This window comes from Bolinopsis microptera, chromosome 6, assembly GCF_026151205.1.
Source record: "Bolinopsis microptera isolate Bmic1 chromosome 6, MBARI_Bmic_1.0, whole genome shotgun sequence".
Classification (NCBI taxonomy): Eukaryota; Metazoa; Ctenophora; class Tentaculata; order Lobata; family Bolinopsidae; genus Bolinopsis; species Bolinopsis microptera.
This window is the reverse complement of record NC_087077.1, coordinates 6,508,428-6,529,663: the sequence shown is the minus strand read 5'-3', so window position 1 is coordinate 6,529,663 and position 21,236 is coordinate 6,508,428. Positions and strand designations below refer to the sequence as shown.

At 38.9% G+C, this 21,236-nt stretch overlaps 3 protein-coding genes across 3 annotated transcripts in view; 2 read left to right on the top strand and 1 right to left on the bottom strand.

Annotated features, from left to right (window-relative positions):
- LOC134816726 (arginine and glutamate-rich protein 1-A-like) overlaps window positions 1–21,236 on the top strand; it is a 1,122,901-nt gene that overhangs the window by 804,819 nt on the left and 296,846 nt on the right. The window lies entirely within an intron of this gene.
- LOC134817207 (uncharacterized) lies at window positions 1,467–6,455 on the bottom strand. Its single transcript, XM_063826345.1, has 7 exons — window positions 6,369–6,455; window positions 5,285–5,398; window positions 4,572–4,679; window positions 3,710–3,907; window positions 2,889–2,969; window positions 2,522–2,670; window positions 1,467–2,335 (listed from the first exon to the last, which is right to left on the bottom strand). Exons 1-7 carry the CDS (start codon window positions 6,451–6,453, stop codon window positions 1,688–1,690), a joined length of 1,383 nt encoding a protein of 460 aa, XP_063682415.1. The 5' UTR covers window positions 6,454–6,455; the 3' UTR covers window positions 1,467–1,687.
- LOC134816727 (LAMP family protein lmp-1-like) overlaps window positions 7,797–21,236 on the top strand; it is a 57,696-nt gene continuing 44,256 nt past the window's right edge. Inside the window, exon 1 of the mRNA XM_063825708.1 lies at window positions 7,797–7,819. The gene's annotated coding sequence lies outside the window, so the exon portion shown is untranslated. The remainder of the gene's footprint in view (window positions 7,820–21,236) is intronic.

The window sequence follows — 21,236 nt, the reverse complement described above, 5'->3', positions numbered from 1 at the left end:
CATACTTTACCGGTAGAGTCTAAATTGAATAGTTTGAGATTTCCTTAACATTTTATATTTATGCATGTGCCCCACGGGGATGATTTTCTTATTACCATTGATATTATATATATTTTTTGAGTAAACATTGGCTGGTACCACGGGCCAGTCCCCAACAAAAAAAAAAGAAAGTATGTGTTAGGTAGATGTAGAAGGTAGTATGTTTGTAGGTAGATGTTAGGAGTACCCAGCAATCAGCAGGCAGCCAGTATCCAGCAGCATCTTGATGATATTAAATTACCCAGCGCCAAACTATGGAACACCTTCACTGCTCCATCTTGAATAGATTGAACGTATAAACTAGCCTCTTACATAAAATTACAAGGAACCGCAACAATATACCTACCACAACTCGCAGTTTAATCCTGCTCATCAATGATGTACAATATTATACGGGAGTAAGTTCAAAGTCAGACAAATAATGAAAACTGCAATTTTGAAACTGTCCCTGTGTGAAATACCTAAGCGATTACGATTTGGTAGGCTAAAATAGCGACTCAATCTATATTTTAGCAGAGTTGAAAAATACGTGAGATAATTTTTTAAATACGCCGTATTTTGCGTATTTTTGCTTAGAAATAAAATACGTCAAAAATACGCTAAAATACGTTTTTCTTGAAATTTCATTCAAAGACTAAAGTTATGTCATTCGTTTGCATTTTTTTCAGACACATTTCTATTTAACTTCAACGCTTTAATGCTTTGGTATAGCACGTGCCCAGTACTCTGAAGTCATATGCGAGGTGAAAAACGACAGAGCTATGCGAGTTTTGATAAAATCGTAAATTTATATAAAGCAATAGTACTAATTACTTTATTGGAGCTATCAATGGTACAATAACACTTATTACGTATTTTATTCAACGAAAATAAAATACGCCGTATTTAACGTATTTTTGATATTTTATAAAATTCGTAAAATACGTATTTTTCAACTCTGTATTTTAGTCACTGACTGGCTATTATTTGTTCGGCTTGTTGCCACACGATGCATGTCCCTTGTCAAAATTCAAACCTTTTTACTACGATTTTTGACGAATAACCTGCAATTTTAGTGCAATCTGATTGCAAGCCAACAAAACGAACACCAAAAAAACATGGTGTCATAAACTGGTGATTTTACAAAGAATAGAGTTATTTTTAGAATTGCATATTGTTACGTTGTCCCACATGGTAATTTTAATAAAATAGTACTGACTAATACATATAATATATATATCATGTATAACATGTATAATATGTGCTGTAATATCTGGTCAGCTAAATATGGCGTATATGAAATTGTTGATCGGTGGAAAGTATGATTAGCCGTATTGCGTTTGCGCCCACGTTTTAGCCGACCATATTTTAACTGATAAGGTACTTTTTCAAACAACTTTAAGTTAATTGTAAAAATATCCATAGATAAAAAAAAATAAAAGTATATTGAGGTATTGAGAATTTACATCGGAGAGAGAGAGGTGATATAATGTTAAATATTTAGAAGAGTTCGTAAACCACCTAATATCAGAAAGTGCCTGTAAAACCCTCCAATATCATAATGTGCCTGTAAAACCACCTAATATCAGAATGTGCCTGTAAAACCACCTAATATCAGAATGTGCCTGTAAAACCACCTAATATCATAATGTGCCTGTTAAACCACCACTCAGTTATTTGTCATACAGGACCTACCACTACTCCTATTGTTCATCTCCTCTCTAGACTTTCTACCCTTAGCTGTGAGTCCATTCCTCACCACGTGATTAAAGAGCAGGTGGAGCAGGACATTAGTAGCAGCTGCAGCAAACAGAGAGAAATAATACCACAAATAGACATACGTCTCCACCAGAGGGTTCCCCGTTATACCCAGTACTTTCTCAAAGAGCGTCCTCGGGGAGTCATTGAATGAAGCAAGGGTGTAAAAGTTTATAATCTCCATATAGCAGATGAGGTAACTGACTGACACTAGAAAAGTCATGAAAATAGCCCTGTTTTCCCTCTTGGCTCTCTTCTGCTTCTGGAAACTCTTTAATTTGTTCAGTTTGCTTTGCCTTCTCTTCAGTGAAGATTTAACTGAAGAGCCTGTTGTCTTGTTGAAGTGAGTTTCACTGTTATTGTCAAGTGATACTATCTCGAAGTGTTTGTAGCCGCTACTCTCTGCACCAGTAGTCGCTGTGCTCATGGACAACTCTTGCTGAGCATCTTTTGTCGAGGCCTTGTAGTTGTAGCCCTTTCTAATAGAATTTCCAAAATTCTGTACTGTGGCTACTCGAGATAGTTGGTGTCCCATATTCCCTATCTTCGTCAGCATTACCTGAAGGGTATTTAGTTAATGTTATGTTTTTAGTACTTTGAGAAAGTCACCGCTGATCAGGTGCTGATTAATGTTTGAGAGTAGTTAAGGGGACATTCACAAATAGTAGTTAAATATTCAACAGTTTTATATAATCCTCATTAATTAATATCTGGACAAATTAAAAGCGCGCAGGAAAGGACCTACCTTGGTAGTGCTGGTTTGTTCAGATAGCATGACGTTCGGGTCGGGTTTTATCTTCATCATTATTATCCTTGTCATAACCAGTAGATTACAAAACACGATGCAAGCACATGTCAGCATCATGGGAAGCGTAAAGAAGGTCATGTACAGAGCTGAAACATAAAGTCATATCAGACTGTGTCATGTACAGAGCTGAAACATAAAGTCATATCAGACTTTGTCATGTACAGAGCTGATAGATAAAACATGTTAATTCATCAATAGACATACTTTAACAACAGTAACCTGTAAATTTTACTACATATTACCATGGTTACTCCCTTGTTACCATGTGGTGACCCCCTTGTTACCATGGTTACCACTATATTACCTGTAAATGTTTTCTTGCTCTCGTACGCACTCTTGATGCTTTGGTCGCAGAACCCCCAACCTCTGTATAGCGCATATTTACCTGAAACATACGTGTTTTTGTATTACTGTTATTACTAATAACCATGAGAATTAACTATTCATCATCATTCAGCAATAGGATCTACCAAAGTAATAAGTTTCAGCTATAACTTCCGAGAGGAAGACTGTTAGTTTTCATTACAACCACTATTATAGCCACATTAATTATTATAATGCCTTGTCTTTACACCCCAGTTCCATGGCCGGATATTATGCCAAATTATTAGACGGAGGTCCATTTCCCGTAGATCATCTCCGAAGATGATTCTCCGGCTCCGTCTACTGTATTAGACGGAGATGAAGCTCTCCGGGAATTTCTCGGAGATTAATTCATACAGAATCATACAGAATCAACAAAATTACCGTGGATGGTCTCCGGTCGTGGAACTGCAAACCGGAGAAATATCCGGAGAAATATCAGTAGACGATCTCCGTCTAATAATTTGGCATAATATCCGGCCATGGAACGGGGGTTTTACATGGTGACAGCCACAACATTCTCAGTCCTCTTGTTAAGCGATTGTCCGTTAGATTGTGATTGTACGGACGTGAATGGTGTGTAATTATGGTGGTCTATGATACTACTGAACGCAGTAATGGATTAAGAGAAGCCTGTTAAACCCCCCCCCCCCCCCCCAGTCCCCACTCTGTTTACCATGTGTAAGAGCAGATACTATTGTGGGGGTGGTAAGTAAAACTCCCTCAATATGTGGGATAATCGCTAAAACAGGGCATATTTACCGTTCCCAGTGTCCCCCAACAAGCTGAGAGAAGAAGCGACAGCTCCGTGTAACCAGCAGTAGATTAGCATGGAGTAAACTACAGGGCGGGTGAAGATCTTGTCGTATTTTAGAGGCAGATAAACAGCTGATAGCCGGCCAATGCTAACTACTGATACCAAGAGGGGTGTAGTTAGGGACGCTGCGTTCCAGGTCATACCTGGGAGTGGGCGTAACTTTAGCAGGGCAGTTAGTTATTAACATGTTTTACTGGAAATGTCACCTTCAGTAAACCTTACCAAAGTTAGAGGTCTTGCCAAGTATATTAATAATCGTATGAAATTAACAGTAATACTTAACGTATACTTTTTAAAACTAGGTTAAACCGGCCATTTTAAACAATAAATTGTTGACAGTTAGGCTATGTCATCACTTTTGTAATTTAACTCTAATTCCCCTTTAGATTCATTTGTTTGTTCTTTGTGATTATTATTTAAACTTATTTAAGGCTACTTACCCTCTGGTTTGATGAGTGAAGCCTTATAAACCATTAGCACAGTCATGTGTAGTGTGTACTAACACCCCCACAAATTATTTGCCAGTAAAAGGGAGAACGGGAAATGTTCTGAACCACCGATTTAATTATTTCCGATCATTCCCAATGACAACATTATTGTCTAACTCATATTACTTTGTTAATCTAATACGTTAATAGCCGGGATCGCGAAATTAAATTTAGACACTCCTTGGTCCTTTTTCTAAATATAGTGTTAGTAATGCTATCATTATCTCCCCCTCCCCCCCCCCCCCCCCCCTGCCTCCCCCCTCCGTCCTCACATTACAAGTATAGCAATGGAGACAGGAAATAAGTTGAATTGAAGTACCTGCCATGTAGCAAGTTACGGTGTGTAAAACTCCACTGCTAGCAAGCCAGGTTCTATCATCCAATAGGAACCAGGAACCTGCTATAGCTGTAAAACCGCTAATAGTGTCTGAAATAGTGACACTTTTACTGTTATCAGTTAACCAAGGTAAGTGGTAAATGTCGTAGTTATTAGCATTTTAGTGCAGTAATAGAAGATGTTAGTGCAGCAATAGAAGATGTAAGTGCAGCTAATAGAAGATTTTTGTGCAGCTAATATAAAATGTTAGTCATAGTGCAGCGAATATAGGATGTTAGTGCAGTAATAGAAGATGTTAGTGTAGCCAATAGAAGATGTTAGTGCAGCTAATAGAAGATGTTAGTGCAGCTAATAGAAGATGGTAGTGCAGCTAATAGAATATGTTAGTGCAGCTAATAGAAGATGTTAGTGCAGCTAATAGAATATGTTAGTGCAGCTAATAGAATATGTTAGTGCATCAATAGAAGATGTTAGTGCAGCTAATAGAATATGTTAATGCAGCTATTGTTAGTGCATCAATAGAAGAAGTTAGTGCAGCTAATAGAAGATGTTAGTGCAGCAATAGAAGATGTTAGTGCAGCAATAGAAGATGTTAGTGCAGCTAATAGAAGATTTTAGAGCAGCTAATAGAAGATGTTAATGCAGCTTATAGAAGATGTTAATGCAGCTAATTCAACTAAAGGACATGTTCTCACCTATAATTGACAAGTTGATGAAAGCAAAGTCAGCGAGACTACGTTTGGGTAGCCTGATGAGAATCGTGAATACGAACATGTTGCCAATAATGGTGAACGCTCCGCATAACAGTCCTGAGGGAGAGTTAGAGTTAGAGTTAGAGTTAGAATTAGAGTTAGAGTTAGAGTTAGAGTTAGAGTTAGAGTTAGAGTTAAAGTTAGAGTTAGAGTTAGAGTTAGAGTTAGAGTTAGAGTTAGAGTTAGAGTTAGAGTTAGAGTTGGAGTTAGAGTTGGAGTTAGAGTTAGAGTTAGAGTTAGAGTTAGAGTTAGAGTTAGAGCTAGAGTTAGAGTTAGAGTTAGAGTTAGAGTTGGAGTTGGAGTTAGAGTTAGAGTTAGAGTTAGAGTTAGAGTTAGAGTTAGAGTTAGAGTTAGAGTTAGAGTTAGAGTTAGAGTTAGAGTTAGAGTTGGAGTTAGAGTTAGAGTTAGAGTTAGAGTTAGAGTTAGAGTTGGAGTTAGAGTTAGAGTTAGAGTTAGAGTTGGAGTTGGAGTTAGAGTTAGAGTTAGAGTTAGAGTTAGAGTTAGAGTTAGAGTTAGAGTTAGAGTTAGAGTTAGAGTTAGAGTTAGAGTTAGAGTTAGAGTTAGAGTTAGAGTTAGAGTTAGAGTTAGAGTTAGAGTTAGAGTTAGAGTTAGAGTTAGAGTTAGAGTTAGAGTTAGAGTTAGAGTTAGAGTTAGAGTTAGAGTTAGAGTTAGAGTTAGAGTTAGAGTTAGAGTTAGAGTTAGAGTTAGAGTTAGAGTTAGAGTTAGAGTTAGAGTTAGAGTTAGAGTTAGAGTTAGAGTTAGAATTAGAGTTAGAGTTAGAGTTAGAGTTAGAGTTAGAGTTAGAGTTAGAGTTAGAGTTAGAGTTAGAGTTAGAGTTAGAGTTAGAGTTAGAGTTAGAGTTAGAGTTAAAATGACAAAATAAATTAGAGTCAGAGTTGGAGTAAAAGCCAAAGTCAGACTGTTAGAGTTAGAGTTTGAATTAGAGTTATTAATGAGTAACAAAGTTTATATGTTGTTTCTTTGTATATTTTAGCTGGAGTACAGAAGCTTGAGTCCGTGAATTTACCAATTGATCCCCAGATTCTGTCAATCTTCTGACTGTACGTTATCTCCGTTGTGAACGATATTGAATCTGTGACATTTGGAAACATTCTGAAATAGAATGAGTATTTAAGAATTAAAATAAGATTTTAAATTGTAAACTGCTAACAAATGCTGCAACCATTTTTTTCTCTGATCTCAAAGTAATCAACAGATACAGTTAGTCTTTAAACCATGTTTCATCACATCGGGATACTGACTGAATGAAACGAAGTACTGTAATTCTCAATCCAATGATAGGAACAAGCACAAAAGACAACAGAAGCTATTAAAATCTGGTTAATTGGACAAGTGATTAAGATAAATACTGATTATAATTTAGCCTGATTAGAGAGAGATCTGTTATTGCTATTGGACGAGCAACCACTGGTGGTTTGATAAAAGGAGGTAGCTAGTGCTACTGCTAATGTAATACAAAGTAGCCGATATCCCAGCTACCTCGGGTAATTATAATACCCTCACCTGCACCACCGGCATGTAGTTCAATTCGATTAGAATTTATGGGGGGCAGGGGGGCTCAGCAAAAATAAGGTCATCAGCCCATTGAGCTCACCACCGACTGGCAGCACATCCATTTTCTTGATTAGTTCGGTCTAGAAAATATTTTAGATCCCGCTTACAGGTGCTCATTTCAGCTAATGTCTCTTACTGGACCTTAATATCTGGTGAGTGTGTTGGGGGGCGGGGGGCTGGGGGCTAATTTAGTGTGGACTGAATATAATGCCTATCACAGTGCTGGCAAGCACGATCGTCGCCATTATACTCACTATACTATTTACCCCTATACTATTATACCCCCTTTACTGTTTTCCAGGCATTAAGACTCACCGAAAGTAGTTCAGCAGGGATATTTTAAGTTCAAAACATTTTAATTCAATGTCAAAGATGACAGGAATAAAAAATAGTTAAAATTAATTTCATTTCCTTTTGTTTGGGAAAAAGAGACACTGACAGCGGTCCACTCTACCCATGATTATGGGTTTTGGTCGAATAGATAATACTATGATATATAATATTATGTATATAAATTATAATATACTAGCAGGAACCCGTCTAACCCTAAAGTGGTGTCAAGACTCAAGAGACTAAAATAATTATTACCTATTTAATTCGCGTTTTTGACACCACTTGGGGGTCAAAATTTTGGGCTCTAAAACTCCTATTTCTTGGCCAATTTTTTATTTTTTGATGCTGATTTGAAGGCCATTAAAGCATTTGACCCAGTCAAAAAAGTTTCAGTTGTATATCTTTTACGGTTTTTGCGGAAAGTCGTGTTAAAGTTGATGCCGTGGTGTCAGTAAAATGGCACAGATAAATAAATATATATATATCGTCTCGCTTTATATATAGTAAGATATACAGATAATACTATATTTTAAACTAATTACAACACTACAAATCTATTACATTTATTGAATATTATGTAACGCGATGGAAATATCTTAAGCGGGTAATATCCTGTCCAAAACTAGGATACATAACATGAAGACAATTGTTGTAACTTTGTATGAAAAGCATTAATACATACAGATAATACTATACAGTATATACAGATAATACTATAATATGCAGATAATACTATATATACAGATAATATTATAATAGAACCGGGTTCTTTACTTCCTTTGAGTTAGAATAGATCACTCCCAGGTTTTGTTACATTGCAAAAGTTTACATTTTAGTGGGCATGATTTTAATCTATAATATCAATGCCATAATAGTATAAGTAATACCTTGACCGTTGAGTGGTGCGCGCGATAATTAAATGTGATAATTAAATGCTCAAACCGAAAGTGAGGGCGAGCGCGGGCACGAAATCAAGCCAAGGTAAATTATGTGTTGTAATGTACGAAGAGCTTTCTATAGCTATATTTAATATTATTATTAGGTCTGTAATAATAATATAACTATATGGAATATTTCCGGCGAACATTATAAATATCAAAAAGGTATGTCTTTGACCTTGCAGTATGAGTAGCATCTATCACAAAATAAGTTAATAGGTGCATTTCTAAGGAAAATATTACATCTTATGATTTGTTCATGTTGGATTGTTAACGGTTGATACAATGTTTCTTTGGAATATTATACAAGACACATATTATTGTTAATAATATTAATAATATTATAAGAAGGTCGATGAGTTGCGGACTCGCGTTTTTGTAGGTCACAAACTTACAATTGGATTGTAAGGAATTTAGTTATGTAATATCCGGATAGGAACATACTTAATAATTTCAACACTACTATATAACAAATAATTGATATAGTTACATTGCATTTGCAACGTTGGATAGTTCCCAGGAAACCTTACTGGCGGGGCCCAAACTTCGAAAGTAAAAGAGCTAGAGACTTCCGGTTTTTTGCAAAATGGTCGCTTATTTGTAAAAATAACGTTTCCCCGCGCGCCAGCTCGAGCCATTTGTTTGAATTAGACCACCTCTAGATCGTTCGCGTTTAGCGTTTTAAGATTAATCTGGACGAGTTTAAGAAAAGGCGTATTTTTAATTCGTTAAGCAATGATAATTATTTTTAAGTGTCAGGAGAAGTTATTTTTATAAAATTCAAAATTGAAGGAATCAATAATATTGAAAATAAAAAGAAACATAACCAATGATAACGATCATCTTTGGTTTCATCGTCATACTTTAGCTTTGTAGAAATGTATAACTTAATGAATTATGATCAAATGATGTCAAAAATAGTATTTTACTTTACTAGATGTAATGAGTAACAAAACTCAAATTGAATATCGCATATGCGCTCAACTTTATGTTTGTTAAATACATGATAATATTGACCAAAACCCATAATCATGGGTAGAGTGTACCGCTGCCAGTGTCTCTCTTTTCCAAACAAAAGGAAATGATATTAATTTGAGGAACCGTCCGCTAATGCAAATTGATACCGAGAATGAAATCGGTCGCTCGCTTTTCCCATTCATTCACGGCTTACGAATTGTAATAAAGCTTATTAAATGGGAAAAGCGAGCGACCGATTTCATTCTCGGTATCAATTTGCATTAGCGGACGGTTCCTCAAATTAATATCATTTCCTTTTGTTTGGAAAAGAGAGACACTGGCAGCGGTACACTCTACCCATGATTATGGGTTTTGGTCAAATATCATTTCTTTTTGATTATAATGTCAGGATAATTTACACAATCGAAACTTCATTAACAAGGAGGTAATTCCGACGATTTCGAAATTCTGCCTTTGAAAACGTTTCCTTGTGTTTAGTTAGGTATATCTGTCGATAACCGACTGAATATGGCACTTTTTACTCATTCAAGTTGGCATTAAATTCATATATAATGCCATTTAAATTTCGTGGAAAGCAGAATATATTCGAAATCACGAATGAGCAAAATTCTCACCTTTCGCACGTGCAAACTTTGAGCGGACGTTGCGTGCGCATACAATATTGAATCACCGTAAATTTTTGCATAGTGGTATTTAATATATAGTTTGATAAGCATGCAAAGTTTCAGAAGATTTCAAAAAGAACTTGGATCACAACGGGACTCCAAAGTTGATAAAAATCGTGAAAATCAAAATTTTTAGTAATTTTAGCTATTTTAAATAAATTTGGGCGTGTCCCCACGTGTGCAACTTTTTGATTTTTAACTTTAAAACTAGCCTATAACACAATTTACACCTTTAAGAAGCAAAATTGAGCTCCACAACCCAAGGGATGACCCAACACCAGAGAATACTAATTCACAACTTTTGTGTTTTTATAAAATTATTCTTCAAAAAAGCACTAACTTCAATAGCAAATATCTTTATGAAGGAGCAAGGTAGGAAACTATTCCGGTAGATTTTCGGAATGCTTGAACAATTATCTAAGATGAAAATGTCCTCAGATTTTGAATAAAATTACTCCTTAATAGCGTAAAATCGATTTGAAAAGTTGTTACTTTGTCAAAAATCAAGTTTTTAAAACACTTAATTTGATGACGTCATCAAGTGATGATGATGACGTTAAATTATTTTTCAATACAATGTAAACTGAAGTTTAAACGATTATCTTTAAAACCTGTGGTTCGAGATGACTGTATCGTTTATACTTTCGAATCTACGGACACTTAAATGTAGGCTACAATTGACTGCAAAAAGCGTCTATATTATATAATATATATATATCTTCACGACAATCTGTTGTAAAACAGGGGTTCCAGAAAACCCACTTCACGATACTCCTGAAACATGAAATTTTTTTTACAGTCGATTTGGACAAGGTCTAGACGCCCTGCAAAGTTTCAGATCTCTAACTCAATTTTAACATGGTTTTTAAGGCACCTGAATATGGCGATTTTGGGTTTTTTACCTAATTTCGTATAACATGCTGGCGCGTATTTTGCGCAAATTTCTTAAAAACCTCCATATATAACTATTTCTTATTCCTGTCATCTTTAACATTGAATTAGAATGTTTTGAACTTAAATGTACCTGCTGATCTACTTTCGATGAGTCTTAATGCCTGGAAATCAATAAAGGGGATATAATAGTATAGGGGGTAAATAGTATTGTGAATATAAGGGCGACGGTAATGCTTGCCAGCATTGTGATTAAACAGACTACAAAGGTGTGGCAAATAGTGATATTACTTTGACCACCAGTAGCTCAACGGTAACACTGGATATAGTAAATGAAGTGGAACTTGTTCATGCCGTGTTTATATTAATTAGTTAGGACTAGTACACGAGCTTGTCCTTTTAATGAGGGATATTGGGGAACAATTATAAACAAAGGGATTGCCCTGAAGATGGTGACAACGCCTTGATAAACAAGTGAGCTGCTGTAGAACTATTGGAATGGTAACTATGGTAACTATGGTAACTATGGTAACTATGTTAACTATGGTAACTATGGTAACTATGGTAACTATGGTAACTATGGTAACTATGGTAACTATGGTAACTATGGTAACTATGGTAACTATGGTAACTATGGTAACTATGGTAACTATGGTAACTATGGTAACTATGGTAACTATGGTAACTATGGTAACTATGGTAACTATGGTAACTATGGTAACTATGGTAACTATGGTAACTATGGTAACTATGGTAACTATGGTAACTATGGTAACTATGGTAACTATGGTAACTATGGTAACTATGGTTACTATGGTAACTATGGTTACTATGGTAACTATGGTAACTATGGTAACTATGGTAACTATGGTAACTATGGTAACTATGGTAACTATGGTAACTATGGTAACTATGGTAACTATGGTAATTATGGTTACTATGGTAATTATGGTTACTATGGTAACTATGGTAAGGGGGACATGATATATCAACAGTTCCACCACAAGATAACTCCTCAAACTCAAGATAACAAAACTAGCAACAGTAAACACTAAACAAGTAACAGTAATGTTGACAATGTTACAACAGAGCCAGCCCTATCGTATGACTTAATCTAGAGAGCGCTAATCGAGTTAAGTGAAAGATAGACGGACTAGAGCTACAGTACCACTAGTGCCAGCTTGGGTGGCACCTGCCTTCTTCTGTTGACACCTATAATAACCTCATAATATTATAATAATAATATAACCCGCTATTCTGCAGAAAGGTGTTGTTTTATAAGTAAAGCTTCACCACCTAGGTGGTGCACTGTTGTTAGCCGCGTCTAAACGTATCAATTAGCATGTGGTTACTGTTACTAGTTTACTCTTACTGAGTGAGTAGTGGATCAGCTTTCACCGCAAACCTAAAATTGCACATTTACATCCAGTTCCACTCGCTGACATCGGAAATTTAAAATATCACAATCCATATAATGCATAATAGAGCCCCCCCTCCACCATATCATGCCTAATAGAGCCCCCCCCCCCCCTCCACCATATCGTGCCTAATGTTGAAATGTTAAACTAAACACCGCACAACCTATTTAAACCTGTTTAAAATATTACTTGTACCTACTTGCTTAATAAAATAGGCAGCTCTCTGCTTTGTAACTGAAATTCAACTTAATTTCTGAACTCAATGGCTTGATCAATTAAATAAAATTGCAATACTTACTTATTTGAAATCGATTGGGTTAACTGTTTGGTTCTGTCTATTATTATTTTAAATTATAATTATGTTAGATAAAAGTTATAAAAAAGGGATAGCTAAAAACAACGTCCAAGTTTAATCTTTCTCTTACATCATAACATACTGAAAAAAATCAAAACCATAGTTACAGTTAGTAGATGTAGTACAGTAAATGTAGCACAGTAGATGTAGTACAGTAGATGTATTACAGTAGATGTAGTACAGTAGATGTAGTACAGTAGATGTAGTACAGTAGATGTAGTACAGTAGATGTAATACAGTAGATGTAGTACAGTAGATGTAGTACAGTAGATGTAGTACAGTAGATGTAGTACAGTAGATGTAGTACAGTAGATGTAGTACAGTAGACGTATTAAAGTAGATGTAGTACAGTAGATGTATTACAGTAGACGTAGTACAGTAGATGTAGTACAGTAGATGTAGTACAGTAGATGTAGTACAGTAGATGTAGTACAGTAGATGTAGTACAGTAGATGTAATACAGTAGATGTAGTACAGTAGATGTAGTACAGTTTATGTAGTACAGTAGATGCAGTACAGTAGACGTAGTACAGTAGATGTAGTACAGTTTATGTAGTACAGTAGATGTAGTACAGTAGATGTAGTACAGTAGATATAGTACAGTAGATGTAGTACAGTAGATGTAGTACAGTAGATGTAGTACAGTAGATGTAGTACAGTAGATGTAGTACAGTAGATGTAGTACAGTAGATGTAGTACAGTAGATGTAGTACAGTAGATGTAGTACAGTAGATGTAGTACAGTAGATGTAGTACAGTAGATGTAGTACAGTAGATGTAGTACAGTAGATGTAGTACAGTAGATGTAGTACAGTAGATGTAGTACAGTAGATGTAGTACAGTAGATGTAGTACAGTAGACGTAGTACAGTAGATGTAGTACAGTAGATGTAGTACAGTAGATGTAGTACAGTAGATGTAATACAGTAGATGTAGTACAGTAGATGTAATACAGTAGATGTAATACAGTAGATGTAGTACAGTATAAACAGTAAAAGTCCCTCAACCTTCTACTATGGTAATTATGGTAACTATGGTAACTCACCCTGCCTAAAATAATGCTGAAGCCTTTCGTCGGACTAACCAGAGTCATCGCGGACAATATAATTAGACTTATTTCATGCAGTTACCTTAACTGCAGAAGTCATATAAGTACATCAATATAAAGTGTTAAATTGATAAAACATTGTGCTCCACCCGGGTCACGGGTGGAGCACAATATTGGTGGACAGGGAATCATCGGTGATATCCATGTTGATAATTAAAAATTAATGGGCTGAGTTTACTTTGTCGGCGGCGACGTAAACAGTAAAAAACAGCGTGGCCTTACGAATTAATTAAGAATGGCGAATGATCTGAGAAAAATATGATCACTGATCAGTAATCAGTATCATTTATATGCTCAAATAGTACAGCATGTCAACATTAACGTTATAAGCGAGTGGAACTGGATTTGAAAACTTTAACTTAAAATGTTTGTTTTCGCGGTGGCCCCCCCCCCCCCCCCCCCCCCCCCCGGCCCCCGGCCCCCACAACCCCCTACCCCCCACCAAGATAAGCATAATATATCCACACGATAGTTTTATTTATAGTTCACAATTATAGAAGATAGCTTCTTTGTTTGACGTTTCATAACACAATACTTACTATTCTATATGTCACATGTTTTTGTCCATTGGAAGCTAGCCGTTATGGGTTTATGTACAGCTTGAAAGTCAATCTATAAATGAACAGAAAGCCTCAAAATTTACTGGTGCAATCTAAAGAACTAAGTAAAACAAAAGTAAAACATACTGATTGCACGCATACATTTACCACTTGTAGACGCTGAAGTAATTACTGTGACAAGTACTGTGGCAAGTAACAACTTGTTAACCAAACATTATTAATAATTACTATGAAAAGTGATGTGTCATGTCTTTATAAGCAACAGAGGAAACTCGTTGTATTTACCGCAGAACTGGCTGGCTAGGTTAACTATCTTTGTACGTGCTTTTCTAAATATATTCTTAACCAACTTCCCTAACTTTATTTATGAAATCGTTTAACAAAATGATCGATTTAAAGAACATAAGTACACCCAAGTGATATCCGTATTACTTATATATTGAGCGAGACGGTTACAAAAGACAGTCAAACATATTTGTCATGGAGTTGTAGAGGGAGTTATGTGCCTCGCCGGGCTAAAGTAGTGGATGACCTTGCTGTACGGCAAGTTAAACAAGGATCTGAAACTACTAGGTTCCGTACAGACTCAACTCTGCACCCGTGTCAATATGTTCATTATATGCAAGCCTCTTGATTTATAGTATAGCTGCGCTGCTCAGAGAGGTGAACACAGTATAGCTGTACTGCTCAGAGATGTGAACACAGTATAGCTGTGCTGCTCAGAGAGGTGAACACAGTATAGCTGTACTGCTCAGAGAGGTGAACACAGTATAGCTGTGCTGCTCAGAGAGGTGAACACAGTATAGCTGTGCTGCTCAGAGAGGTGAACACAGTATAACTGTGCTGCTCAGAGAGGTGAACACAGTATAGCTGTACTGCTCAGAGAGGTGAACACAGTATAGCCTTGCTGCTCAGAGAGGTGAACACAGTATAGCTGTGCTGCTCAGAGAGGTGAACACAGTATAGCTGTGCTGCTCAGAGAGGTGAACACAGTATAGCTGTGCTGCTCAGAGAAGTGAACACAGTATAGCTGTACTGCTCAGAGAGGTGAACACAGTATAGCTGTGCTGCTCAGAGAGGTGAACACAGTATAGCCGTGCTGCTCAGAGAGGTGAACACAGTATAGCTGTGCTGCTCAGAGAGGTGAACACAGTATAGCCGTGCTGCTCAGAGAGGTGAACACAGTATAGCTGTACTGCTCAGAGAGGTGAACACAATATAGCCGTGCTGCTCAGAGAGGTGAACACAGTATAGCTGTGCTGCTCAGAGAGGTGAACACAGTATAGCCGTGCTGCTCAGAGAGGTGAACACAGTATAGCTGTGCTGCTCAGAGAGGTGAACACAGTATAGCTGTACTGCTCAGAGAGGTGAACACAGTATAGCCGTGCTGCTCAGAGAGGTGAACACAGTATAGCTGTGCTGCTCAGAGAGGTGAACACAGTATAGCCGTGCTGCTCAGAGAGGTGAACACAGTATAGCTGTACTGCTCAGAGAGGTGAACACAGTATAGCTGTGCTGCTCAGAGATGTGAACACAGTATAGCTGTGCTGCTCATAGAGGTGAACACAGTATAGCTGTGCTGCTCAGAGAGGTGAACACAGTATAGCTGTACTGCTCAGAGAGGTGAACACAGTATAGCTGTACTGCTCAGAGAGGTGAACACAGTATAGCCGTGCTGCTCAGAGAGGTGAACACAGTATAGCTGTACTGCTCAGAGAGGTGAACACAGTATAGCTGTACTGCTCAGAGAGGTGAACACAGTATAGCTGTACTGCTCAGAGAGGTGAACACAGTATAGCTGTACTGCTCAGAGAGGTGAACACAGTATAGCCGTGCTGCTCAGAGAGGTGAACACAGTATAGCTGTGCTGCTCAGAGAGGTGAACATAGTATAGCTGTGCTGCTCAGAGAGGTGAACACAGTATAGCCGTGCTGCTCAGAGAGGTGAACACAGTATAGCCGTGCTGCTCAGAGAGGTGAACACAGTATAGCTGTACTGCTCAGAGAGGTGAACGCAGTATAGCTGTACTGCTCAGAGAGGTGAACACAGAATAGCTGTGCTGTTCAGAGAGATGAACACAGAATAGCCGTTCTGCTCAGAGAGGTGAACACAGTATAGCTGTGCTGCTCAGAGAGGTGAACACAGTATAGCTGTACTGCTCAGAGAGGTGAACACAGTATAGCTGTGCTGCTCAGAGAGGTGAACACAGTATAGCCGTACTGCTCAGAGAGGTGAACACAGTATAGCCGTGCTGCTCAGAGAGGTGAACACAGTATAGCTGTACTGCTCAGAGAGGTGAACACAGTATAGCTGTGCTGCTCAGAGATGTGAACACAGTATAGCTGTACTGCTCAGAGAGGTGAACACAGTATAGCCGTGCTGCTCAGAGAGGTGAACACAGTATAGCTGTGCTGCTCAGAGAGGTGAACACAGTATAGCCGTGCTGCTCAGAGAGGTGAACACAGTATAGCTGTGCTGCTCAGAGAGGTGAACACAGTATAGCTGTACTGCTCAGAGAGGTGAACACAGTATAGCCGTGCTGCTCAGAGAGGTGAACACAGTATAGCTGTGCTGCTCAGAGAGGTGAACACAGTATAGCCGTGCTGCTCAGAGAGGTGAACACAGTATAGCTGTACTGCTCAGAGAGGTGAACACAGTATAGCTGTGCTGCTCAGAGATGTGAACACAGTATAGCTGTGCTGCTCAGAGAGGTGAACACAGTATAGCTGTACTGCTCAGAGAGGTGAACACAGTATAGCTGTACTGCTCAGAGAGGTGAACACAGTATAACCGTGCTGCTCAGAGAGGTGAACACAGTATAGCTGTACTGCTCAGAGAGGTGAACACAGTATAGCTGCACTGCTCAGAGAGGTGAACACAGTATAGCTGTACTGCTCAGAGAGGTGAACACAGTATAGCTGTACTGCTCAGAGAGGTGAACACAGTATAGCCGTGCTGCTCAGAGAGGTGAACACAGTATAGCTGTACTGCTCAGAGAGGTGAACACAGTATAGCTGTGCTGCTCAGAGAGGTGAACACAGTATAGCCGTGCTGCTCAGAGAGGTGAACACAGTATAGCTGTGCTGCTCAGAGAGGTGAACACAGTATAGCTGTACTGCTCAGAGAGGTGAACACAGTATAGCTGTACTGCTCAGAGAGGTGAACACAGAATAGCTGTGCTGTTCAGAGAGGTGAACACAGAATAGCCGTACTGCTCAGAGAGGTGAACACAGTATAGCTGTGCTGTTCAGAGAGGTGAACACAGTATAGCCGTACTGCTCAGAGAGGTGAACACAGTATAGCTATGCTGCTCAAAGAGGTGAACACAGTATAGCTGTACTGCTCAGAGAGGTGAACACAGTATAGCTGTGCTGCTCAGAGAGGTGAACACAGTATAGCCGTACTGCTCAGAGAGGTGAACACAGAATAGCAGTGCTGTTCAGAGAGGTGAACACAGTATAGCTGTGCTGCTCAGAGAGGTGAACACAGTATAGCTGTGCTGCTCAGAGAGGTGAACACAGTATAGCTGTGCTGCTCAGAGATGTGAACACAGTATAGCTGTGCTGCTCAGAGAGGTGAACACAGTATAGCTGTACTGCTCAGAGAGGTGAACACAGTATAGCTGTACTGCTCAGAGAGGTGAACACAGTATAGCCTTGCTGCTCAGAGAGGTGAACACAGTATAGCCGTGCTGCTCAGAGAGGTGAACACAGTATAGCCGTGCTGCTCAGAGAGGTGAACACAGTATAGCTGTGCTGCTCAGAGAGGTGAACACAGTATAGCTGTGCTGCTCAGAGAGGTGAACACAGTATAGCTGTGCTGCTCAGAGAGGTGAATACAGTATAGCTGTGCTGCTCAGAGAGGTGAACACAGTATAGCTGTACTGCTCAGAGAGGTGAACACAGTATAGCTGTGCTGCTCAGAGAGGTGAACACAGTATAGCCGTGCTGCTCAGAGAGGTGAACACAGTATAGCTGTGCTGCTCAGAGAGGTGAACACAGTATAGCCGTGCTGCTCAGAGAGGTGAACACAGTATAGCTGTACTGCTCAGAGAGGTGAACACAGTATAGCCGTGCTGCTCAGAGAGGTGAACACAGTATAGCTGTGCTGCTCAGAGAGGTGAACACAGTATAGCCGTGCTGCTCAGAGAGGTGAACACAGTATAGCTGTGCTGCTCAGAGAGGTGAACACAGTATAGCTGTACTGCTCAGAGAGGTGAACACAGTATAGCCGTGCTGCTCAGAGAGGTGAACACAGTATAGCTGTGCTGCTCAGAGAGGTGAACACAGTATAGCTGTGCTGCTCAGAGAGGTGAACACAGTATAGCTGTGCTGCTCTCAGAGAGGTGAACACAGTATAGCTCTACTGCTCAGAGAGGTGAACACAGTATAGCCGTGCTGCTCAGAGAGGTGAACACAGTATAGCTGTGCTGCTCAGAGAGGTTAACACAGTATAGCTGTGCTGCTCAGAGAGGTGAACACAGTATAGCTGTACTGCTCAGAGAGGTGAACACAGTATAGCTGTGCTGCTCAGAGAGGTGAACACAGTATAGCTGTACTGCTCAGAGAGTTGAACACAGTATAGCTGTACTGCTCAGAAAGGTGAACACAGTATAGCTGTGCTGCTCAGAGAGTCGAACACAGTATAGCCGTGCTGCTCAGAGAGGTGAACACAGTATAGCTGTGCTGCTCAGAGAGGTGAACACAGTATAGCTGTGCTGCTCAGAGAGGTGAACACAGTATAGCTGTACTGCTCAGAGAGGTGAACACAGTATAGCTGTGCTGCTCAGAGAGGTGAACACAGTATAGCTGTACTGCTCAGAGAGGTTAACACAGTATAGCTGTACTGCTCAGAGAGGTGAACACAGTATAGCCGTGCTGCTCAGAGAGGTGAACACAGTATAGCCTGTACTGCTCAGAGAGGTGAACACAGTATAGCTGTGCTGCTCAGAGAGGTGAACACAGTATAGCTGTACTGCTCAGAGAGGTGAACACAGAATAGCTGTACTGCTCAGAGAGGTGAACACAGTATAGCTGTACTGTGCTCAGTTAACAATGTGACAAGGTAATGCTAGTTTGCTACTGCCCAGCTATTGTAACTATTGATGGTTATTAAAGTCACCCTCTATAAATAGTATTGTGTATACTCAATAAATTTTAGCACGATATCTTTTAAGTGCTTGACTGTCATATTTACCTCAATATACCCCTATATGGGGGTAGGGGTGGGGGTACAACTACATGTCTGTACGATCGGTCAGTAAATATAGGGACAGTAAATATAAGGACAGTAAATATAGGGACAGTAAATATAGGGACAGTAAATATAGGGACAGTAAATATAGGGACAGTAAATATAGGGACAGTAAATATAGGGACAGTAAATATAGGGACAGTAAATATAGGGACAGGTCAGGGAAACGATAATGGGGGATTATTATCGGGTCCCTGTACGATTGGTCGCATAGTCAATGGTATTAATGCAGCTCAATATAATAGTTGGCATATTGTGTAACATTAATATAATGTCCTCATTATCACCCTGATAATTGCACGTGTGTCCTCATTATCACCCTGATAATTGTGTGTGTCCTCATTATCACCCTGATAACTGTGCGTCTCCTCAGTATCACCCTGATAATTGTGTGTCTCCTCATTATCACCCTGATAATTGTGTGTCTCCTCATTATCACCCTGATAATTGCACGTGTGTCCTCATTATCACCCTGATAATTGCACGTGTCCAGAACATATCGCTTTGATGATCAGTGCGCATCACATTAGCGCGGCTCAAAGTTAATATTAATATGATTATACTAGTGCAACTCGTGCCTACTACGGCCGGGACTTCACTATAATCGCAGATGAAATGCAAAAGTACACACGAAAACATGCATTACAGTGTCGTAGTTTGGTGCAAAAGTATTAACTCACTTAGTCCAAACAGATCGCAATTTCATTCTGAGTGCAAAGCAGTAATTAGGGGAGCTGTAAATGGGGAGAGAGAGAGTGAGAGGTAGAGAGTGTGAGAGGGACAAAAGTGAGTCACTTTAACAATTTGCAGTACAAAACCATCAATTAAACCACTTACCACCGGCCGATTTAAAAAAACTTAATCATTTGGCTTGGTCAGAGTTTTCTCTGCACTATATCAAAAGAACCAGCCCCGTAACTCTTACCGTTTTCTTGATTAAGCCGTTCGGAAACAGACAGACAGACACACATATATCTTGAGATTATTAGTATAGATTATAATACTGCATTGTCATTACTAAGCAGTAAATACTCGCACATATAATGCTCACAATGTATTAATAAAATACTGCAATTGGAGGTATATGAAATGTGCAATTCGAGACATGAGGCCACCTATAATTACTCATTATTAATAAAGCGGTTCCATCCCGTCATATTTTTAATAGTCATAATTTAACCCGCCATGATTGTATATTGACGAAGGCAGTCAAGCAACTTACATTTTAGGCATGTTGCGGATACATTTTACCCGCACAAATAATTTATCAAGGCAGGACTACTCGTTAAACCCATCCAGTTTACATATCAAACCACAACCACACTTGCTCCTTCACCAACACAACCACAACCATCGTCCAGTACGCTGACCAGCATACAGTTCCTTTTTCCCTACTACTCTACTAGAGATATTTTTTCCATCGCCTAAAAAGGCAATAGATGGTTAGAAGTGGTAGGATTTGAGAATGGGTATAGTGGGTATATGTTTTTCGTCGTGTCACAAAGCAAAACATGCATTAACCTCCGCAAACACGTGCTCCTTTACAAATTATGATGTGATGGTCGCGCGCGCATTTTACAATGCTTTTATGTCAAGGTGTACTCTATACCAAGAATCGAGCTAATAAATCGTGTACGTCGCGCATGTATATCTCTCTTCGCTATTATACATTTTGATTAGGAGTCGCTTTTGGCGACATCTGTCCAACTTTCGGATCACATTTGTAATTTCGGATCACGTTTGTATTTCACAAGCTCATGACGTGTAATAAATTGTGACGTTGCTTCCACAGTCGACTAATATAATGCTGATTTGATCCATTG